Source organism: Delphinus delphis, chromosome 9 (assembly GCF_949987515.2).
Source record: "Delphinus delphis chromosome 9, mDelDel1.2, whole genome shotgun sequence".
In the NCBI taxonomy this organism is placed as follows: Eukaryota; Metazoa; Chordata; class Mammalia; order Artiodactyla; family Delphinidae; genus Delphinus; species Delphinus delphis.
The window spans coordinates 74596225-74616322 of NC_082691.1; the positions used below are offsets into that span (position 1 = coordinate 74596225).

The following is a 20098-nucleotide window of genomic DNA, read 5'->3' on the forward strand; positions in this document are numbered from 1 at the left end:
TAAGGACATGAAATCGCTTAGCCAGGGTGTGCTTGGAAAACGGGTTTTGTCTTTGAATGAATCTTGTAAAACTCTCCCCAAATGTCTATCTCTTGAGTTAAAAAGGGTCTTGGCCCATCACTCCCCTTGAGGATTTGTTTTGTTTTTAAAACTGTTTACTCACCAGGATTACGGAAGAAGAAAGGTGACATTACTCAGGTGAAGAAAAGAAGAATCTAGCATCTGGGAGTTTTTCAAGTATTTTTGTAACAACTCTTGAGAAATTGAGTAGATTTGAAAGAATAGCACTGTTTGGGGTCGTTCCATCTTTAAAGTCTTCAAATAAAGAGAGTCTCAAACAGCTTTTTCTATAAAAATCAGAAACCACTCAATATGGACCCTCTCTTCTAAATTCACTTTCTAAACCTCAGAAATGTAATGAAGCAGCTGAATCACACTTTTGAGACTTGTTGTTTATGATAAGTTTAAATTTATATTTACCTGATATTTATTGGCACTGTAATGGAGGGAGTGTATTTCATATAACAATTCCCAAATCTTGGGAAATAGCAATGTTATCCCTATTTTACAAAGATGTTCAGAAAGGTGGAGTGTAGATTAGCAGAGGTAATCCAGAGGGTAAGAGCTGAACAGGCCTTCAAACTCAGCTCTCATGATTCAAGACCTGTTCCTGTTCTACTGTATTCTACATGTAACTGCTATAAGATCTGAATCCCATAATGAACAGAGAACCCAGAAATTTTTAGTTATGTAGTAACAACAACCAAACATTTAAAGTTTTATAGTTGAACCTATTCTTTCAAGTGGTTATTTTATACCTAGTAGAATTCCTTTCAGGGTTATACAAAGATCTAAATCTACTCATTTTACAGAGGCCAAAACATCAAATAATGTCACACTTGTTTAGCTTAATGGCAAAACAAATTCATTCTAGAAATCCCCCTTGTAAGTTCTTGCTCATTGCATTGTAAATTAGAGCCTGTAAAAGTGAAACATAATTCATCCTCTTTTGTTTGCAGGGCAGAAATAGAGACACAGATGTAGAGAACAAATGTATGGACACCAAGCGGGGGAAAGTGGCAGGGGAGGTGGTGGTGGTGGGATGAATTGGGAGATTGGGATTGACATGTATACACTAATATGTATAAAATGGATAACGAATAAGAACCTGCTATATAAAAAAATAATTTTTTTTAAAAAAGTTATTTAATAAAACAAATTATATTTATACTTTTTAGGATTATAATAAGATTACTAATTCAAAAATAATTCTGTGGAAAGCCTATCACAATTTCATCATTTTTTAAGTAACTTAAATAAACACGTGTAACCCAGAAATGTACCTTTTTTTTTTTTTTTTTTTTTTTTGCGGTACGCGGGCCTCTCACTGTTGTGTCCTCTCCCGTTGCGGAGCACAGGCCCCAGACACGCAGGCTCAGCAGCCACGGCCTACGGGCCCAGCCGCTCCGCAGCATGTGGGATCTTCCCAGACCGGGGCACGAACCCGTGTCCCCTTCATCGGCAGGCGGACTCTCAACCACTGCACCACCAGGGAAGCCCGAAATGTTATCTTTTGACATAATTTAAAGAAGAGATTCTGCTTAGTTGTAATCAGCCCATTGTTTCATATGCTGTTGAAGCACCATCTCTCCATCTTAAGTATGCCAAACATTATGCCTATAATTGTATATTATTATATTATAATGAACTTTTCAATTGGTGAGGTCTGCATTGATGAGGTTTAACATTTCCTGTTTTGTCTGTATGAATAATACGAGACAGTCAGTATAAAGTTTAGCATAATAGTACAGAAACAGAATTATGCAATTTTCAATTCTAATGCTTACCTGTAAACTCTGCTTGCTATTTAGAGTAGTCAGCTCACTGTTTAGAGATAATGGCCCATAATATAAAACAGCCAACCCAGAAAATGCCTTTGGATTTATAACATATAAAACTTTGTTTTTTCAGGTTGAAATGCACAGTTGGTCCTGCAATGAATGAACATTTCAATATGTCCATAGTTATTTCAAACAGTCGAGGGACCGTACATTATAGTACATTTTCCTATGTGGTAAGTCTAGGCATTAATTTTCTCATGAACTAGGATATTTAATTATTACTTAATCTACTTAGAGTTATAAAATTAACAAGTTATTTTGTTTTGTTTCTATCTCTCATTCAGGATCCTATAATAACAAGTATTTCTCCAAGTTATGGTCCTAAAACTGGTGGCACTTTACTTACATTAACTGGAAAGCACCTAAACAGTGGAAATTCTAGACACATTTCAATTGGTGGAAAAACATGTACTTTAAAAAGGTGTTGTAGTTTATTTTTTGTTGCATCAGTCAAGACGGATTAATATGTATACCTAACAAATCAAGAAAAGATTGTTCTTCTTTTGTGACGAAAAATCAAGATGTTTATTATTTACTCTCCATCTTACAAAACTTTCTCTTCCCAAATCCATCTACTCCTTTTTGCTGATTTTTCTACCCTTCCCTTATGGTTTATTAATTCCACTTTTAAGTTTTGTCTTCCCATCCACCTTCTTTATTGTTATGCTTAGTATCCCACCTATGCTATAAGCTGTGAGATTCTGGTAATTGACAATAAATTAAGATAAACATTTCCATCAAGATTTACAGTTAGGTCAGATCACTTTGGGGAGGTGAGAAGCATGAGGGAGATTGGATTAGGAAGTTATGTTTCTGCTTCTTAGATTTGGGAGAGCTCAGTTTAATCAAGTGCCAAAAGGATACTTTAAAATTGCTTAAAATCCCAAATATTTCTAAGTCAAGGATGACCTAAGTTTGGGATCCAGTCAATTGTAAATTGACTACAATTTCTAGATTAGAAAGAGTTTTTTTCTAGACCACATCAGAAAATTCCCACTTAGGAGCCACTGACTGATACCCTTTTGATTTATGTATATAATTCTAATATATGTGTGTCTCTAATAGCAAAGGTCCATTTTCTTAATTTTTTTGTTCAGTGTTTCAGATAGTATTCTCGAATGTTATACCCCAGCCCAAAGCACTCCAACTGAGTTTCCTATTAAATTGAAAATTGACTTAGCCAACCGAGAGATGAACAGCTTCATTTACCGGGAAGACCCCATTGTCTATGAAATACATCCCACCAAATCTTTTGTTAGGTAAGTAAAAGCTTCTGATGGGTATAAGAAAATAATGAACATGAGTATGACTGGCTGTCAAATAGTCAAAAGGAAGACAGTTTTGTCTCTGGATTTGATACTGTTGCATTTTTTTTGAAGGCTACCTTTCCAATTCGGGAGTGAAAACTACATTCAGGCTCTGAGTACAATTTGACCTTATCAGTGCTAGTTCATGCCATTTTATCCTATTCTAAATAGATTTCATTAAAACAGTTTAGCTGGACATCATAGTTTTGATATTTATGCACTTATATTATGTACATTTTAATTCTATACTAACCTTAGTGCCTAAAAGTGGAATCACCTTTTTCTCTTCATTCTTCAGTGTATTTTTGCCCTGCCTACTTTACACACAGCTTTTCCTTATACCAGACTCCCTCTGAATCAATATCTCATTGGACCCAATTCAGTCTGCCTTGTTTCTGTTAATTCTATCAGTCTAGCAACAACAGTTAAGTTCATTTTTCCTTTGTATTTTTTTCAGACAGGAAAAAATATTTCTTTTGCATATTTTGTGAATAAAAAGACAAATACATTTCTTCAGCTTATGAAATATGAACTTTTAAAACATTTTCAAGTTAAATAAGTTATTGCCAAAGAAAAACTACCACTGAACTTTCATTTGACTTTGGCTGTGGCTATAACTTGCAGTCAGTACGTGTGATTTAATTTAATTTCTCTCTTAAAATACTTGATAGAGAAAGAACCTCTCAATATTGCTATTTTCCTATTTTATTTTGCCAGTGGTGGGAGCACAATAACAGGTGTTGGAAAAAACCTGAATTCAGTTAGTATCCTGAGGATGGTAATAAATGTGCACGAAGCAGGAAGGAACTTTACAGTGGTAAGTCCTCTGAGTGATAGTTGTGCTTAGAGCTCAGCATCTCTGCTTCTGCCACCAGCTTTCAGGGTAGCAGAGACATTTCAGTTTTGCCTTTAATGTTTGCTAGTTATCTTCCTTGCAGCATGGGTCAAATAGTACTTTTTATACAACAACTAAAATTATCTAGTCTCAGGCTAACATTATAAAACACACACACACACACACACACACACACACACACACACACATAATATTTAGACACAAATAATGATTATCAACTTGAGGCAGTGTTTTTTAAAGACAGTCAGTACAAGGGCAAACCACGTCATTCCCTGTCTTAGTCAGTTCAGGCTGCTATAACAAAAATACCATAGACTGGGTGGCTTACACAACAAACATTTATTTCTCACAGTTCTGAAGGCTGGTAAGTCCAAGACCAGGGTGCCAGCAGATCTGGCTGTCTGGGGAGGGCCTGCTTCCTGGTTTGCAGATGATTATCTTCTCATTGTATCCCCACATGGAGGTGAAAGAAAGAGGCAGCAAGATCTCTTGTGTCTCTTCTTATGAGGGCACTAACTCCATCATGAGAACTTCACTCTCATGACCTACTTACCTCCCAAAGGCCCCATCTCCAAATACAGTCACACTGGGGATTAGGCTTCCAACATATGAATTTGGGGAGGATGCAATCATTCAGGCCATTGCATTTCCCTATCCCCCCTTTTTTAATATCCCATAGACATCAACCCTTTTGCTCTAATAAAACCCTTGGGTAAAGCCTCTAATCTTGCCACAGCATCCTTGTCTTCCTAAGTGGTACAGTGTTTTCTTACACATCCCTGCTTCTTACCATTCCTCTTGTGCCTTGGTTAGCATGTTATCAAATAATGAGAAAGACCGTTAGAATATTTATGTCCTAGATTGTGTATGTTGTTTGGTATTTCTCCACCTTTTTTCTTTTATTTGCAAGGTCAATCAGAATTTAACTGAATTCCTCCTTAAAAGTGATTGACCTATTTTGTGCTCTAACAATTTTGGGACATCACATTAAAATGGTAGTTTTACTTCAGACCTTAGGAAGGTTGGAGTTATTTACAAAGATTTCATATTTTTGTTGTTTTTCTTTGATATAAAATATCCATAATCTAGTTGGACTTGTACACACAACTTAGAATGAAAGTTCTAAGTGCCCCCTCTCAAGCAGGGGCTTAACTGGGGAGGCAATAGATTGAATTACAGCACTTCCTTTTAGATTCCCATCCAATATTTTGTGAAGGCTAAGACCACAGTGTGCTTTAATTACAAAAACCAATTTGGGGCTAAAAATGTCAAGCCAAATCACCAAACAATAAGGTCATCTCAAATGAGATTTTTCTTGACCTTCTCAATCAGCCACATTGCATCACCTCTAAAGAGTATTATTAGATTTTTATAATATTTCTGAGAGATTGTACTCCAGGGAGTCACCGTATGAAGTAGAGAGCTTTGAAACCAATCCCTGCACATGGCCACAAACAAAGTTAGAATACCGCCGCTATTAATTTAAAGGACATCGGTTCTCCACAGCCAGGCATAGCAATTTTTCATTAACCTATAAAAATAACAGTAACCCTCTTTGGTGTTGGCATGTGACTTTTTAAAGTAGAAATCTGAGAACTTATTAGTTTATCTAATTCACACCGAGCCTGCGTTACTGAAATAATGGCTAAGTTTTCTTCCTTCTTCCTCACCAGCATTATGATGACATATGGCATCATTCATTCATTTGTAATCAAATAGTTATTAAAACCTCCTAGATGTGCCAAGGAAGATTCAAACAATGGTAGAAGATTTAAATCTTATCTGTTTACATATCTGGAAATGTAAACTTCTCTTATTTTAGCCACAAACATATTAGTACAATAGAACAATGCATTCAAATTGGACAGAAATGAAAAATTCAGTGGGTCTGTTTGACTATTGTTTGTGAAAAACCTCTTAAAGAGACGTGTGTTCCTTCCATGTTCCCTGCTTCTTATAGAATTTGAAGCTGACCATGATGAATTGAACCCATTCATTATTTAACAGAGAAAAACTCTTAGTCAGGTTTGACTTAGATATACCAATCCAGCCACAATAATTTTTAAGCCTAACGAACTCAAATATTTTAAAATAAAAATACTAATCACCTTCTTAACAAAATGCATATTAATTTGTTAATATGCATTATGTCCCAGAAGCCAGCAGTTTATTGTATAGTTTTCAAATTTCTTGTTACGTAGAGAATTACCGTAATAGCAGTAAAATTGTTCATTTCCTTTCTTTCAAGATGATAGAATAGCTTTTAGCATTATAATATGGATTTGATACAAAACTAAGTAATATTTTATTCATATTATATCTATTTATCAGTTTTCTTTATCTGCTTATAGCACACATTTTTTAATGTAGGATAATTTTTTAAATTATTTTTAAAAGAAAATATCAAATATCCAATTTTGTTTGTGCTTTTTATGTATATCCTGAGTCCTTTTTCTATTGTGGGCATAAGTAATTGTTTTATCTCCAACTCTACTTGTCAAAGAAAAGGAAATATGAGGGATGTTGTTGCTTGTTTGTCTTTTCCTTGGGGGAAAAAATGCAAACATTTAACCTTAAATGTGCCACTTTGTGTTGGTGGTTTAGTCTAAGCACAATCAAGAGGAAACCACATTTTCCAAACTTCTATAAATCAGAATTACAAAGAGGAAGATTTGAAATGAGAGATGAAAGGGCATGAAATAATAATAACAGAGCCTTTGTAAAATAGCATAGGAAAAGATTTATCAGTAGAGAATACAAAGTGAGCCAGAAGCCATCCAGTGTGGGAGTTATGTGAATTTTAGGGTCAGTGGCCTAGGATTTATGTTCCCTGCTTTGCCACTCAGAGCTGTGTGACCTGGTCTGATGACATCAGCTTGCAAAGCTCAGTTTCTTCATCTGTAATTATGTGTGTAATCGTAGCACCTACCTCATAGGATTATTGTGAGAATCAAATGAGACCAACCTTGTACTAAAGTGTTTTGCACAGGACCTGGCACTCAGTAACTGATAGCTTAAAACACACTAATAAGGTGACCTGTATACACTACCAAATATAAAATAGATAGCTCGTGGGAAGCTTCTGCATAGCACAGAGAGATCAGCTCGATGCTTTGTGATCACCTAGAGGGATGAGATAGGGAGGGTAGGAGGGAGGCTCAAAAGGGAGGGGATATGGGGATATATGTATACATATAGCTGATTCACTTTTTTATAAAGCAGAAACTAACTCACCATTGTAGAGCAATTATACTCCAATAAAGATGTTAAAAAAAAAAAAAAGACCGTGTTGTTTAGAGAATCACATCTGTCATGTTTCCAGAAATGTGTTCTTCAACATTAGGAAGTTAAATGTAGATTTTTTTCAAAATTGTACATTTTCAATTGATTGTCTGAAACAGTGAAATGTGAAAGTTGCTATTGATGTTGTCAAGCTATGTTCTGTTTACAGTGGATAATTGTGTTTTACTATAGGCATGTCAGCATCGCTCTAATTCGGAGATAATCTGCTGTACAACTCCTTCACTACAACAGCTGAACCTACAACTCCCCCTGAAAACCAAAGCCTTTTTCATGTTAGATGGGATCCATTCCAAATACTTTGATCTCATTTATGTACATAATCCTGTGTTTAAGCCTTTTGAAAAGCCAGTGATGATCTCAATAGGCAGTAAAAATGTACTGGAAATTAAGGTAAGAAATGCTTAAAATCATCTCTCAAATCATCAACTTGCACCTAATTGACTTCATAGCTATGTGAATAAAATTGTACTTGGTCATTATCTTCTACTACATCGGCAAATATCTAAGCTCTGAGAAACAAATCTTTCTGACATAAGACTAAAAGGTATGTATAATCACGAACTGCTTTTTAATGAAGCATTTAAAAACTCTTTCTTGTGTATATATTAAAAAGTAGTAAATGTGAGACACAAATCCATTAAAGTTGCCTATGATGTATTATTCTGCCAACGTTATATATTTCCCTGGACACCTAAATGTGCTCATTATAAGATAAAAGGTAAGAGTCATGAAAGTAAACGCATCAATTGTAGTTCTGTACTTCCTTCTAATTTGGAATTTTGTATCTGGGTGTGGTTATCTCTAAGCTGATTTATAAATGGAGCTGGATTTCCTCTACCTCAGAAATATATTAGCTTCTAAATATAATTTGATTGGACAATCGCAAATCATGTTTTCTAACCCAGCCTGTTGCAAACAAAGAATACTAAAACCCAGAGAGGTTAAGTGGTTTGACAAGTGATCAAATCGTGGCAAAACGAAGACTAGAATACAACTCTTTTATGTTGCTTCAGTCACTTTTACTTCAAATAGTAATAAAAGAGGCAAAATGATCAAAACTTTAATTATCTGTAGCCCCAGTCTCTAGAAACAACAAAATATTTATGCTTCAACATGATGTTTTAGGCATGCAGGATTTTCCCCCTGAAAGATAGCCTGAATGCAAATATGAACAAACACAAAGTAATACGATAGTCCTTGTTTAGATGTAATATAAATTCCCAAAGACCATCTCCATCTAAGTAAGAATATGTTTCTACTAAAATTTTTCTGCTTTTTCAACAAGATTTTATCTACAGCCAAACCCATGCACACGTTCGTACTCATACAAGTTTACTAACCTCGCAACTATGTTTTGTACAATAATTAAGCAAGCCCAGCGTGAAATTAAATGGAAGCCTGCTTCAACGAACAGCATGTTTACCATAGCAGAGTTCTTTCATCTGCTTCTTTAATTAGTTTTAGAAAGGGAGAAAGAGCTTTTATCACTTCTTTTTTTTCCCAATAAAATTAATCTAGTGTGACCTTTTGCTTTCAACAATTACTGTGTTTGCCATTTGAAAGATTCCATTTGATTTTTCTTGATGAAAACAAAGGTTTATTTGCAAATATTTTTACACCCAGATAAACTCTATTTTTCTGTTCCTGTATCTATGATGGAAGGATTAGAGAAGAATGGTTCTTTATCTACCCTTTCAAGCAGTCTTATATGGAGGAGAAAACTCCTTTTTCTGTAAATTACATACCCATTATTCAATGTCCTACAAAATTGTTGGACCAAGAAAAGTATGATTTGACATAATCCTCAGCCTTTCAATGCTGTTCCCAACCTGGCCCAAGAGGCCTCTGGAAACAGACACAAGAGACTTTCTTTTCTTGCCTATATATGGAATGATTCTTTTCTCTAACAAGGGTCTAGCACCTGTCATGTCACAGAGTGGCAATCTGGGGAAAAAAGGAACAGTTTTGGGGGACTATTTTGGTGTCATGATTCAGTCTTCTCCCATATTCCATTTTACATATGTGTAAGAGGAAATCTAGTATAAGAGAATCTTTGTGTGATAACAATTTAACCCTTTATCAGTTTCTAAAGTTGATCACATTAAAACCTCTGCCTCTCTGAGGGCAGAAACAAAGAAACATAAAGCAAGAGAAAAGAAAAGAAAAAGCCTCTTCTGGACAAGCAGTGAACTGTTTTTTATCAAAAGAAAGGGTGTCATTTTATTTCATGTTGTGCTTGTTCAATTACCATTCAAAACATGAATGTGAAGTATGTTTGCGTTCCGTCAGTGAAAACACTATGGAGAGAATTGTGTTTAGAGTGAGATTTACTTCTTGTTGCCAGGAAGAGTTCGTGCTCCTCAAGCAGCCATGCATACAAGAATTCCTTGGCTAAAAAGAGACTGCGATAGTTTCCAGCCCTAGTTGTGAGAATTGGCTTAGTCAATAGTTGGTGTAATGATTACACCATGGCCAAGAGGGTCAGCCAAGTTTGGATCAAGAGAACATAATAGAGATCGGGGATCAGTCATTCCTCAGGACGAATCAGAAACCCCATTAATGTGGGAGGTAGTTTATATCCAAGGCTTAGGCACCAGCTGTGGACAGTGGCCATCAGAAGTAGACATCTCGGGGGGCTTCCCTGGTAGCTCAGTGGTTGGGAGTCTGCCTGCCAATGCAGGGGACATGGGTTTGAGCCCTGGTCCGGGAAGATACCATATGCTGTGAAGACCTAACGCAGCAAAAAAAAAAAAAAAAAAAAAAAGAAGTAGACATCTCGGGACTTCCCTGGTGGCGCAGTGGTTAAGAACCTGCCTGCCAATGCAGAGGACACGGGTTCGAGCCCTGGTCCGGGAAGATCCCACATTCCACAGAGCAATTAAGCCTGTGCACCACAACTACTGAGGCTGCGCTCTAGAGCCCGCGAGCCACAACTACTGAAGCCCCTGCGCCTAGAGCCCGCGAGCCACAACTACTGAAGCCCCTGCGCCTACAGCCCATGCTCCACAACAAGAGAAGCCACCGCAATGAGAAGCCCACGCACCCCACAAAGAGTAGCCCCCCTCACCGCAACTAGAGAAAAGCCTGTGCACAGCAACGAAGACCCAATGCCACCAAAAGTAAAAAATAAACAAATCTATGGGAAAAAAAAGAAGTAGACATCTCTTTAGGAGTACACATTAAGGTACGGTGTTCATGTCAACAACAGCTCACATTTGTGTGGAATTTTAGTTAACACAGTACTTTGACATATATTGTTTCATTTGAGACTCATGTGGACTTGAGAGGTTGGGAGGTCAGTGATAATCATCCCCATTTGTAGATAAGTAAACAGATGTTTAGAAAGATTAGGTAATTTGTTTTGGGTCATCTAGGGAGCAAACAGCATAACTAGGGCTCACACTCAAATTTCTTGATTCCAAATTTGGTCTTCTTTCCACTACATTACAAAGGCTTTCATATTAACTTTCATTTCATGAATACCAAAATACCTTTCATAATGGAGAAATTTTCTATCATACGGTATATGGATAGCTGTACAATCCTTTAAGTGAAATAGCTCTAAACTCTAAAAATATCTAAAAGTCAATTCTGTTGAAAGAAGCCCTGAATTTTTTCCTAATTATCTTATATGACTCTTTGTTCATGATCATATTTTATGGAAACTAGAGAAGCACAGTATTTAATGCTGGAACTAGGACTGCCTGACACTGCCCTGGGGCTTCATCTTATTCTGGAGCATATAGATATACATGGTAATAGAGATGCTTCAGAAGTCCAGTTTGGAGAAGTTGGCTAAAACAGGAAAAGCAACAGGAAGATCATCTAAGTCAGGGAACAGGGGCTCAGGCTACGATACTAGGAGCATAAGATCGAAGGTTGAGAGCTCAGCTAGAGGCCTGTGTCAGTTTCTGGGCATCAGAAGGATCTAGAAGGGAGAGTAGTTCTGAGCTAACTCAGTCTACCTGCTGCCCAGAGCCAGCTAGAGTTTTGTCTTCCTCCCACTTCTGACTAAGATACCTGCAATTGTAGGCCCAAACCCATTCACAACCACCGTGAGGCCAGTTCTGTCTCCAGACAGGGTAGAAATGAAGGGCTGTTTTCTTAGAGGTCATTTGGTCCAGTGTCAAGACCTATTCTTATTGATGGTGCTCATAAACTAGTACAGTTGACCCTTGAACAACACAGGTTTGAACTGTGCAGGTCCACTATACGCAGATTTTTTTCAATAAATACATACTATAGTCCTATGTGATCCATGGTTGGTTGAATCTGTGGTTACAGAACCTCAGATACAGAGGGCTGACTGTGAAGTTATACGTGGAATTTCAACTACACAGGGGTCAGTGCCCCTAACCCCCCACGTTATTCAGGGGTCAACTGTATTTCCCTGTGCTACACACTTTAATATGCATTCTGTGGGGGAAAAAAACCCATATTCCAGGGCACATAGACAGCACCTGTGGTTTCCCAGTGCCCCAAGTAGCCAATGAAGAAACCAATTTAATTTTGGTTCATCCAGCTTTCCTCAAAAGACCTGGGAACTTTTTTCCCCAAATGCCTGTTAATGTCCTGTGGAGTTAGTTTTAAAGCTTTCTGTGATGGTTCTTTGGCCTAGTTCCCAAGCTGAGGGGGCTCATATCCTCTGGATAAAGTGGAAATGTCCCTCCACCACCACCCCACCTCACTGACTTTCTATTGCCAGCCTCCCTGGACCGTGGCCTGGCTGAGTCCTGCTACCATCCCCTCCATGGCCTTAACTGACTTTCCCAGACTCAACATTGTGGCCCCCTGGAGTCATGAAAACTTGCAAGACCCTGCCTGTTATAATGCTATTTTTCAAATCCTACCCACTTCCACTCCTATCTGCTCTGCTCTGTAACCAGCTCAGACATGGGTTCCCAGGCCTGAGTCCTAGATAGAAACATGTCATACCTGGCCAGAGTTCAGAGGAAATGGACAAGGGACATCCTGATATGACAGAGGAGTAACAGTTTTTCACTTTAGAAATATATTCATTTAAACATTACAGTGAGGGGAGAAACTCTTACTCATCTTTATATTATAGAGTTTTGTCTAACACACAGTAGTAGATGATAAGTAGATTTGTATTAAATGGAATTGATTTGCTTCACGACCAAGTCCCTTATTGAACCTTAGTTCTCAATGTGTAAAGCAGGAATGACCATAATACCTACCTCAGGGAAGTATCTTTGCAGGATAAAATGAGATAATTATAACTCTAAATTGCTCTATGGGCGTAGGGGATTAAAGACCAGAAAGCTCCTTTTATTTTGCTTTATTTAAAAACCTATGTATTACTGTTTTAATGACTGAAGAACTAATCCAATTTTGTAAATATGTTCTACTATTTAATAATAGCTAATATTAATAATAAAAAGTAAATAATAAAATTTCTAAACATAAACATTTTTTTCCACAGCTCGATAAAGCTATGTTTATTTTAAATGACAAAAACCAGCCTATACCTTTTTTTTTTTCCTGATTTGGTCCCCTCTGTTATATAGTAGTGGGCTTCCAGTATCAGTTTTTTGATATCTTGGATTGTAAATTTTGTAAATAATCACTATTCAGGGCTTCCCTGGTGGTGCAGTGGTTAAGAATCCGCCTGCCAAGGCAGGGGACACGGGTTCGAGCCCTGGACCGGGAAGATCCCACATGCCGCGGAGCAACAAAGCCTGTGCGCCACAACTACCGAAGCCTGTGTGCCTAGAGCCCGTGCTCCACAACAAGAGGAGCCACCGCAATGAGAAGCACGTGCACTGCAACTAAGAGTATCCCCCGCTCATTGCAACTAGAGAAAGCCCTCGCACAGCAACAAAGACCCGACGCAGCCAAAAATAAATAAATAAGATAAATTTTAAAAAAATAAAATAATCACTATACATATAAAGCTGATATTAATTTCTTATGTAAGTCACTAATTATTATGCCTTTCTTAGTAGGCACAAATGAAAAGGGGTTTCGTTGTTCAGCTTTGTGACCTGTTTTTGTTTTAGATAAGCTTTTATGCAACATCCTAGGGAGCCCTGAGCCTAAAAGAAGGAGTATTGGAAATGTAAACGCAGTATGTTCATCCCTTCCCCCAGCCTTCATCATTATCTAAGCAAGCAAGATACATTTTAGTCATTCCCTCATAAATCAAGCCCTCCAGCTCTTTAATCTCTTTCCTTTGTCATTCCCTGAATTTCCTCCAGTATGTGAGCCAATGCCTTAGCCCTCCTCAGTCCTAACCAACAAGTTGTCATTTGAAGCCCCAAGGTGACTTATTAGATTTATGTGCTTCTACGTTGACTTGCCCTGTGGGGCTGACCTGGTTCAATGGAGTACACATACTGCCTCTAGAAATATCGTAAGGATAGACTTTGTCTATATCCATTTTTTTTTAACTCCAAATTCATGTTAGAAAGAAGTATTTTCTTCCAGCTTCTTTTCCGAGAATAATATTTGACCTAGCAATGTATCGAGATCCATATGAGACAATGTATGTAAAACTAGTTTGCCAAGTGTTAAAGGTCATGTAAAACAAAGTGGGAAACAAAGGAGCAGTACTGTATTTGTTACTGGCTGCTCTTTGTCCCTAAGAAAAATGCTAATAAGTTTTGATATCTCTCTCCCCTCAAAATAATGACTTTTTAATAAATAACCATACTTGGACTTCCCTGGTGGTGCAGTGGCTAAGAATCTGCCTGCCAATGCAGGGGACGCAGGTTCAAGCCCTGGTTCGGGAAGATCCCACATGCCGTGGAGCAACTAAGCCCGTGCGCCACAAGTACGGAGCCTGCGCTCTAGAACCCGCGAGCCACAACTACTGAAAACCGTTCACCTAGAGCCCGTGCTCTGCAACAAGAGAAGCCACCGCAGTGAGAAGCCCGCCCACCGCAACAAAGAAGAGCCCCCCTCGCCGCAACTAGAGAAAGCCCACGTGCAGCAACGAAGACCCAATGCCAAAAAATAAATAATAAAAATAAAATAAATAAAATTTTAAAATAATAAATAAATAGCCATACTCATTAAGTCTTCATATGAGAAATTGTGCCACTTCTTTACCAAGGGTAATTATTGGTTTCTTCAACAAAACAGTGATATTTTAAATACCTAATGGTGACTTCAATTAACTAAATATGTCAAATTGAACAATGTTTTTAACGCCTTCATGTAACTATATAATTGTTCAAAATAATGTAATCATGGGCTTCCCTGGTGGCGCAGTGGTTGAGAGTCCGCCTGCCGATGCAGGAGACGCGGGTTCGTGCCCCGGTCCGGGAAGATGCCGCATTCCGCGGAGCGGCTGGGCCCGTGAGCCATGGCCGCTGAGCCTGCGAGTTCGGAGCCTGTGCTCCGCAACGGTAGAGGCCACAACAGTGAGAGGCCCGCGTACCTCAAAAAAAAAAAAAAAAAATGAGTGTCAGAAAATCATGTGCCTTGGTAAACAACATGGCCTGTGTTTGCAGTATATTTATATTCCTTCACAATTGTTTGCATTCCTGCAAAACTGTGAAGTGTTAACAAGCTCCTTTTTCTTTTTCTCTTCCAGGGAAACGATATTGACCCTGAAGCAGTTAAAGGTGAAGTGTTAAAAGTTGGAAATAAGAGCTGTGAGAATATACAGTCACTTTCTGAAGCCGTTTTATGTACGGTCCCCAATGACCTGCTGAAATTGAACAGCGAACTAAATATAGAGGTGGGATTCCTGCTTTCCTCTCATGATGTAAATAAAGATGCCAGCATAATTATGTCACTTGCAGGCTTGACATAAATCATTAAAGCTCATTTGTCTGTTGGCTTTAGCTCATCATCTCAGCCTTGCTTCTTAGTTGTTATTTTAGAAATAGTGAGGTTTTTGTTGCACTGTCTCCTTCCCAAGCTTCAAAGGGTAGACCTCAAAAGTCCTTACTGGACACGCTCCTCTCCATCATGCCACGTTCTTGCCGAAATTTTCTGTAATTCTCAGGAGGGATAAGGACACATTCAATAGGGCCCTTTCCCCACCTCTCACCACTCCAAGAGGCCAGAGCCAACAAACTACTGCCCGCTACGGTGATCTCAAATGCAGAGACCCATAAGTAAAAGAATATGTATGCACTGGATGAAGTAAAATAAGAATTAAACTATTTTATAGTAACTTCTTTCATGTAAACAGCTAAATCATATAACTGGGAACCGGAGTGAGTGATTTTTTTTTCATTCTTTTTTTTTTAACAGCTTTATTGAGATTAATTCACATACCATACAGTTTATACATTTAAAGTATACAGTTCAATGGTTTTAGGTATATAACATTTTTTAAATTATGGTAAAATACATATAAAATTTGCCGTTTCAATCATTTTTTAGTGTACAACTCAGTGGCATTAATTACATTCACAGTGTTGTGCAACCATCCCCACTGTCGAATTCCAAAACTTTTTCATCACCCTAAACAGAACCTCTGGAACCATTCAATAGTACTGTCACAATCCCTCCTCTTCCCCAGCCCCTGGTAACCTCTAATCTACTTTCTGTCTTTATGAATTTGCCTACTCTAGACATTTCGTATAAGTGAAATCATATAATATTTGTCCTTTTGTGTCTGGCTTATTCTACTTAGCAAGTTTTCAAGGTTGATCCATGTTGTAGCACGTGTCAGATCTTCATTTCTTTTTAAGGCTGAATAATATTCCACTGTATAGATACACCACATAAGGCTGAATAATATTCCACTGTATAGATATACCACATTTTGTTTATCCAAGAATGTGTGATTTTTAAAGGGTTCCTGAAGTTTTCCAAAAAGTTATGAAATGGGAATGTATGAAAAAATTTAAAAATCAAAGAAGGCTGGGGCTTCTCTGGTGGCGCAGTGGTTGAGAATCTGCCTGCCAATGCAGGGGACACGGGTTCGAGCCCTGGTCCGGGAAGATCCCACATGCCGCGGAGCAACTGGCCCCGTGAGCCACAACTACTGAGCCTGCGCGTCTGGAGCCTGTACTCAGCAACAAGAGAGGCCGCAACAGTGAGAGGCCCGCACACCGCGATGAAGAGTAGCCCCTGCTGGCCGCAACAAGAGAAAGCCCTCACACAGAAATGAAGACCCAACACAGCCAAAAAAAACTAAAATTAATTAATTAATTAATTTAAAAAAAAAAAAAAAAGAAGGCTGAATCATGAGATCAGAGTTTGGAATTAAAACGACCAGAAATCCTAAAAATCATACCATGTTAGAGCTGGAAGGAACGTCAAAGACTTCTATGTATCAAAACTGAAATAAAAATATTCTGAGACTTTATTATCCCATCATAATAATAATATGATTACTACTTATGAGGAGTCTCCTGTGTCCTCTACCCTACCCTCCAGGACAGAATTAATGTCCTGTTGTCTCTTTTTCTTACTATATGTTCATACTTCTACAGTACATACCATAGCGTACTATAATCATTTATTTTTGTGTTTGTCTCCCTTTCATACTTCAGTTCCTCAAGGTCAGAGACTGATTTTTATCTTTTTACCCCCTAATACCTAGTTATAAGTACAAGCAGCTATGCATAATGTAAGTACTTAAGTGATTAGTAGCCCCTAATTATTTGAACACTGAAACAGAATTGAGGAATGTCTTAATACTCTGAAAGCAGTTATGCTACTTCTAGAACGGTAATAACCAGGTAGTATTTTGAGCCCAGGGAGACTGTGATTCAACTGTGTAGTGTATTTTGTATCTATCATGACTAAATTCTGACTTTTATTTGTCATTTTTAGTGGAAGCAAGCAATTTCTTCAACCGTCCTTGGAAAAGTGATAGTTCAACCAGATCAGAATTTCACAGGACTGATTGTTGGTGTTGTCTCAATATCAATAATACTCTTATTATTACTTGGGCTTTTCCTGTGGCTGAAAAAGAGAAAGCAAATTAAAGGTACATTTTTTGGTTATTGTTTGTTTTAAAGGAGTTACCTTAAGAATACAGTCGTTACAGTTTAAAATTGTCATAGATTCATGTGTGCGGTCTTATGCAATCCATAAAACCCATGAGTTCTGGTCACTGGGTCAAAGACTACTGGGATCCATGATAGCCAAGTCTTTAACGAGCTCTTTCTCTCTTTCTGTTTTAAGATCTGGGCAGTGAATTAGTTCGCTATGATGCAAGAGTACACACTCCTCATTTGGATAGGCTTGTAAGTGCCCGAAGTGTAAGCCCAACTACAGAAATGGTTTCAAATGAATCTGTAGACTACCGAGCTACTTTTCCAGAAGGTATACTTCAGTTTATTGTTCTGAGAAATACCTATACATATACCTCAGTGGGTTGTGTGGCATTGTTGTTTATTTTTGGTTTTGCCTTTATATTTTTATAAAAATATAAAAGAAGTATTCACCTCTTCTTTGGCCAAAGAAGTATTTAATTTGACACAGAGTTACACGGCTCTTATTTTTAAATGAACTCATTTACATGTTATATGAGATTTTTAGAGTCTTTAAGCTCTGTTCTCACAAAAAGGTTCATTTTAAAATCATTTGAGCAAAGATAAGGTGTTTATCATCTGAGTGCAATGCTAAAAAATTGTGAAGCTCTCTTTAACAACCCAGGAAGAGTTAAGATAGGAAACGTATATTTATTGAAATAGAAGTTGGTACAGCTACATTTTTTTACCCGTTGATCCTCAAACATTTAAATTATACTTTTAGCCCTCCTTTGAAGGATTCTCAATGAACTGTTAGTACTCAGCTTTTTACCCACAGCATCCCAGGACTTGAATATATTTTGAGTCTTATCCAATAAAAACCTTCAATTATGCTATTTAAAAGGGAGGGTTAACATCATCTGTTTTGCAAAACATTAGACCTAATAATTGTCAGATTAGCCAGAGCATTTCACATTGTTTTATTTAAAATCTCCTGGTAAAAGCAAAATGTCTGTATTGTATCTGCTCCATTATCTTTAGAAGTTACAGGACGTGAGTCAAGTACAAGCATTTTCCTGGTTGAATATTTACCAGTGGATAAATAAAATGAGTCACAGAGAGTTGAGGATACTGCAGAACTTAGAAGTTGCTCATCAAAACAAGTACAAGAGCAATGAGTCACTTAACATTTTAACTTTTTCAACACTTACTGACTCTTACTTTTTCAAGTTTATGTTAGTTCTATAGAGATGTTCTCTAGACACTGTTAATATTGTCTTTTCCCACATGACTCCCTTTACCTTTAAGAATTCAAGCCCTTAACAACATGGACAAATCAAATCCAGTTTATAGTTTTGAAATTTAGATCTGTTTATTATTTTATATTCACATTTAATGGCTCTAATTTGAGATCTTTAAAATTCGCAAGTAATTTTTTTTAAAGAAGCACATTTAATCTTCCTTCAACCTCATTACTCACCAGACCTCTGTCATCATTGCTAAGAAACTTGAGTTTCATCCTCTTTCCTACATTGAACCTACTCCTTGGAGATATGGAAAAATAAAATAGGCAAAAGAAAGTTATCCAGATAGAATAATGAGGAAATGCACAGCCAGCACCTAATAAAGAGGCACCTACAGAGCTTCTCTCTCTGTGTGCGGTGGGGACAGCATCCTTATCAGTCTTTCATGCAGACCTAGAATTCTCTGTGTGTCAGACCAGAATCACACACTGATGGTTTAAATTGGTTTGTGTGCATGTTTGAACTTAGCCCAAAGGTCAGTACAATTTCTATGCCAGAGGATTTTTTTCCTGTGCCTCATCAAGGGTTTCCCTTAATCTCTGCACCTCTGAAAATTTAGAACCCTGATCTCTAGGTGCAAAGGTTTGAGAAGTGAAGACAAAGGAACTGATTTTAGAGAGGTTCATCCGCATTTCCATCCCCTAGGAAAGGTTTGGAAACCCTGACTCTGGAATTAAAGGAACAGACACCCAGCTAGGCGCCTTCCTTCCCTTACCCATCCAACATCTCAAGCACTCCCCTGATGTTCTACATCCTTCTTTTAAGGTTGCATCTGTCTCATTTCCAGCTAGTGATTACTATAACTACAGGTGGTCCCAAAGCTTTTCTGGAACCACTGTTGAAATTTACTGCTCTGGCCAAATTGATGTATTAACCAAACTTCCAACGTGGCAGATACTAAACATGTTTAAGTGGGCTTAGGAATACTTAGGGTACCATCAACTTTCTTTTTAATGATCCTCTCTTAAGTTCTGATTTTCCTGCTCCTTTGCAAAGGAGCTTTTTGTGCTAATGCGGACCCCCTCATAAGCCTCTCCCCTCTCCCTGTGTTATATACTAATACATTTCAATACCCAGTTAGTCTTCAAGTCAGTTGCTGCCAGTATAATGCCCTCTCCTTGACATGTATGCATTCCCTTTGGAAAGGGCGAAGCAACTGGTGGCTTTTTTGCCTTATCTGGCATTAAGAAATGTATTCTCAGCCCCATAATTCCCTACCCCTGAAATGGAAAAGTTTCACCTAGAAAAAGGGAACCTTGCTTGAGGCTCTTACCGTTTTGGTTATAAAGATCAATTTACAAGGAATGCTGATCTGATCCCTTTCCAAGTGTCCTCAAGTAAGCAGTGAGAATGGCACACTAACCCAATTCTAATCTGCTTTCTCTAAAGAGTGATAACACTAGATCTGCTGCCATCACCACAGTATGGAGAACTTACCACAAATGTGAAAAACTTTCAGTTCTGAAATTTTAGCCATTGCATATTTCTAGTCGTTTGTGTGTATGGGTGTATATTTATATAGAGA

The 20098-nt window shown here is 37.8% G+C and overlaps 1 protein-coding gene across 2 annotated transcripts in view; it reads left to right on the forward strand.

Annotated features, from left to right (window-relative positions):
* MET (MET proto-oncogene, receptor tyrosine kinase) overlaps positions 1 to 20098 on the forward strand; it is a 127001-nt gene that overhangs the window by 86746 nt on the left and 20157 nt on the right. For both annotated transcript variants that reach the window (XM_060020781.1, XM_060020782.1), the window contains exons 7-14: positions 1972 to 2074; positions 2186 to 2322; positions 2999 to 3160; positions 3926 to 4025; positions 7539 to 7757; positions 14926 to 15072; positions 17127 to 17283; positions 17481 to 17621. In XM_060020781.1, coding sequence (XP_059876764.1) covers positions 1972 to 2074; positions 2186 to 2322; positions 2999 to 3160; positions 3926 to 4025; positions 7539 to 7757; positions 14926 to 15072; positions 17127 to 17283; positions 17481 to 17621 — 1166 coding nt within the window. The remainder of the gene's footprint in view (positions 1 to 1971; positions 2075 to 2185; positions 2323 to 2998; positions 3161 to 3925; positions 4026 to 7538; positions 7758 to 14925; positions 15073 to 17126; positions 17284 to 17480; positions 17622 to 20098) is intronic.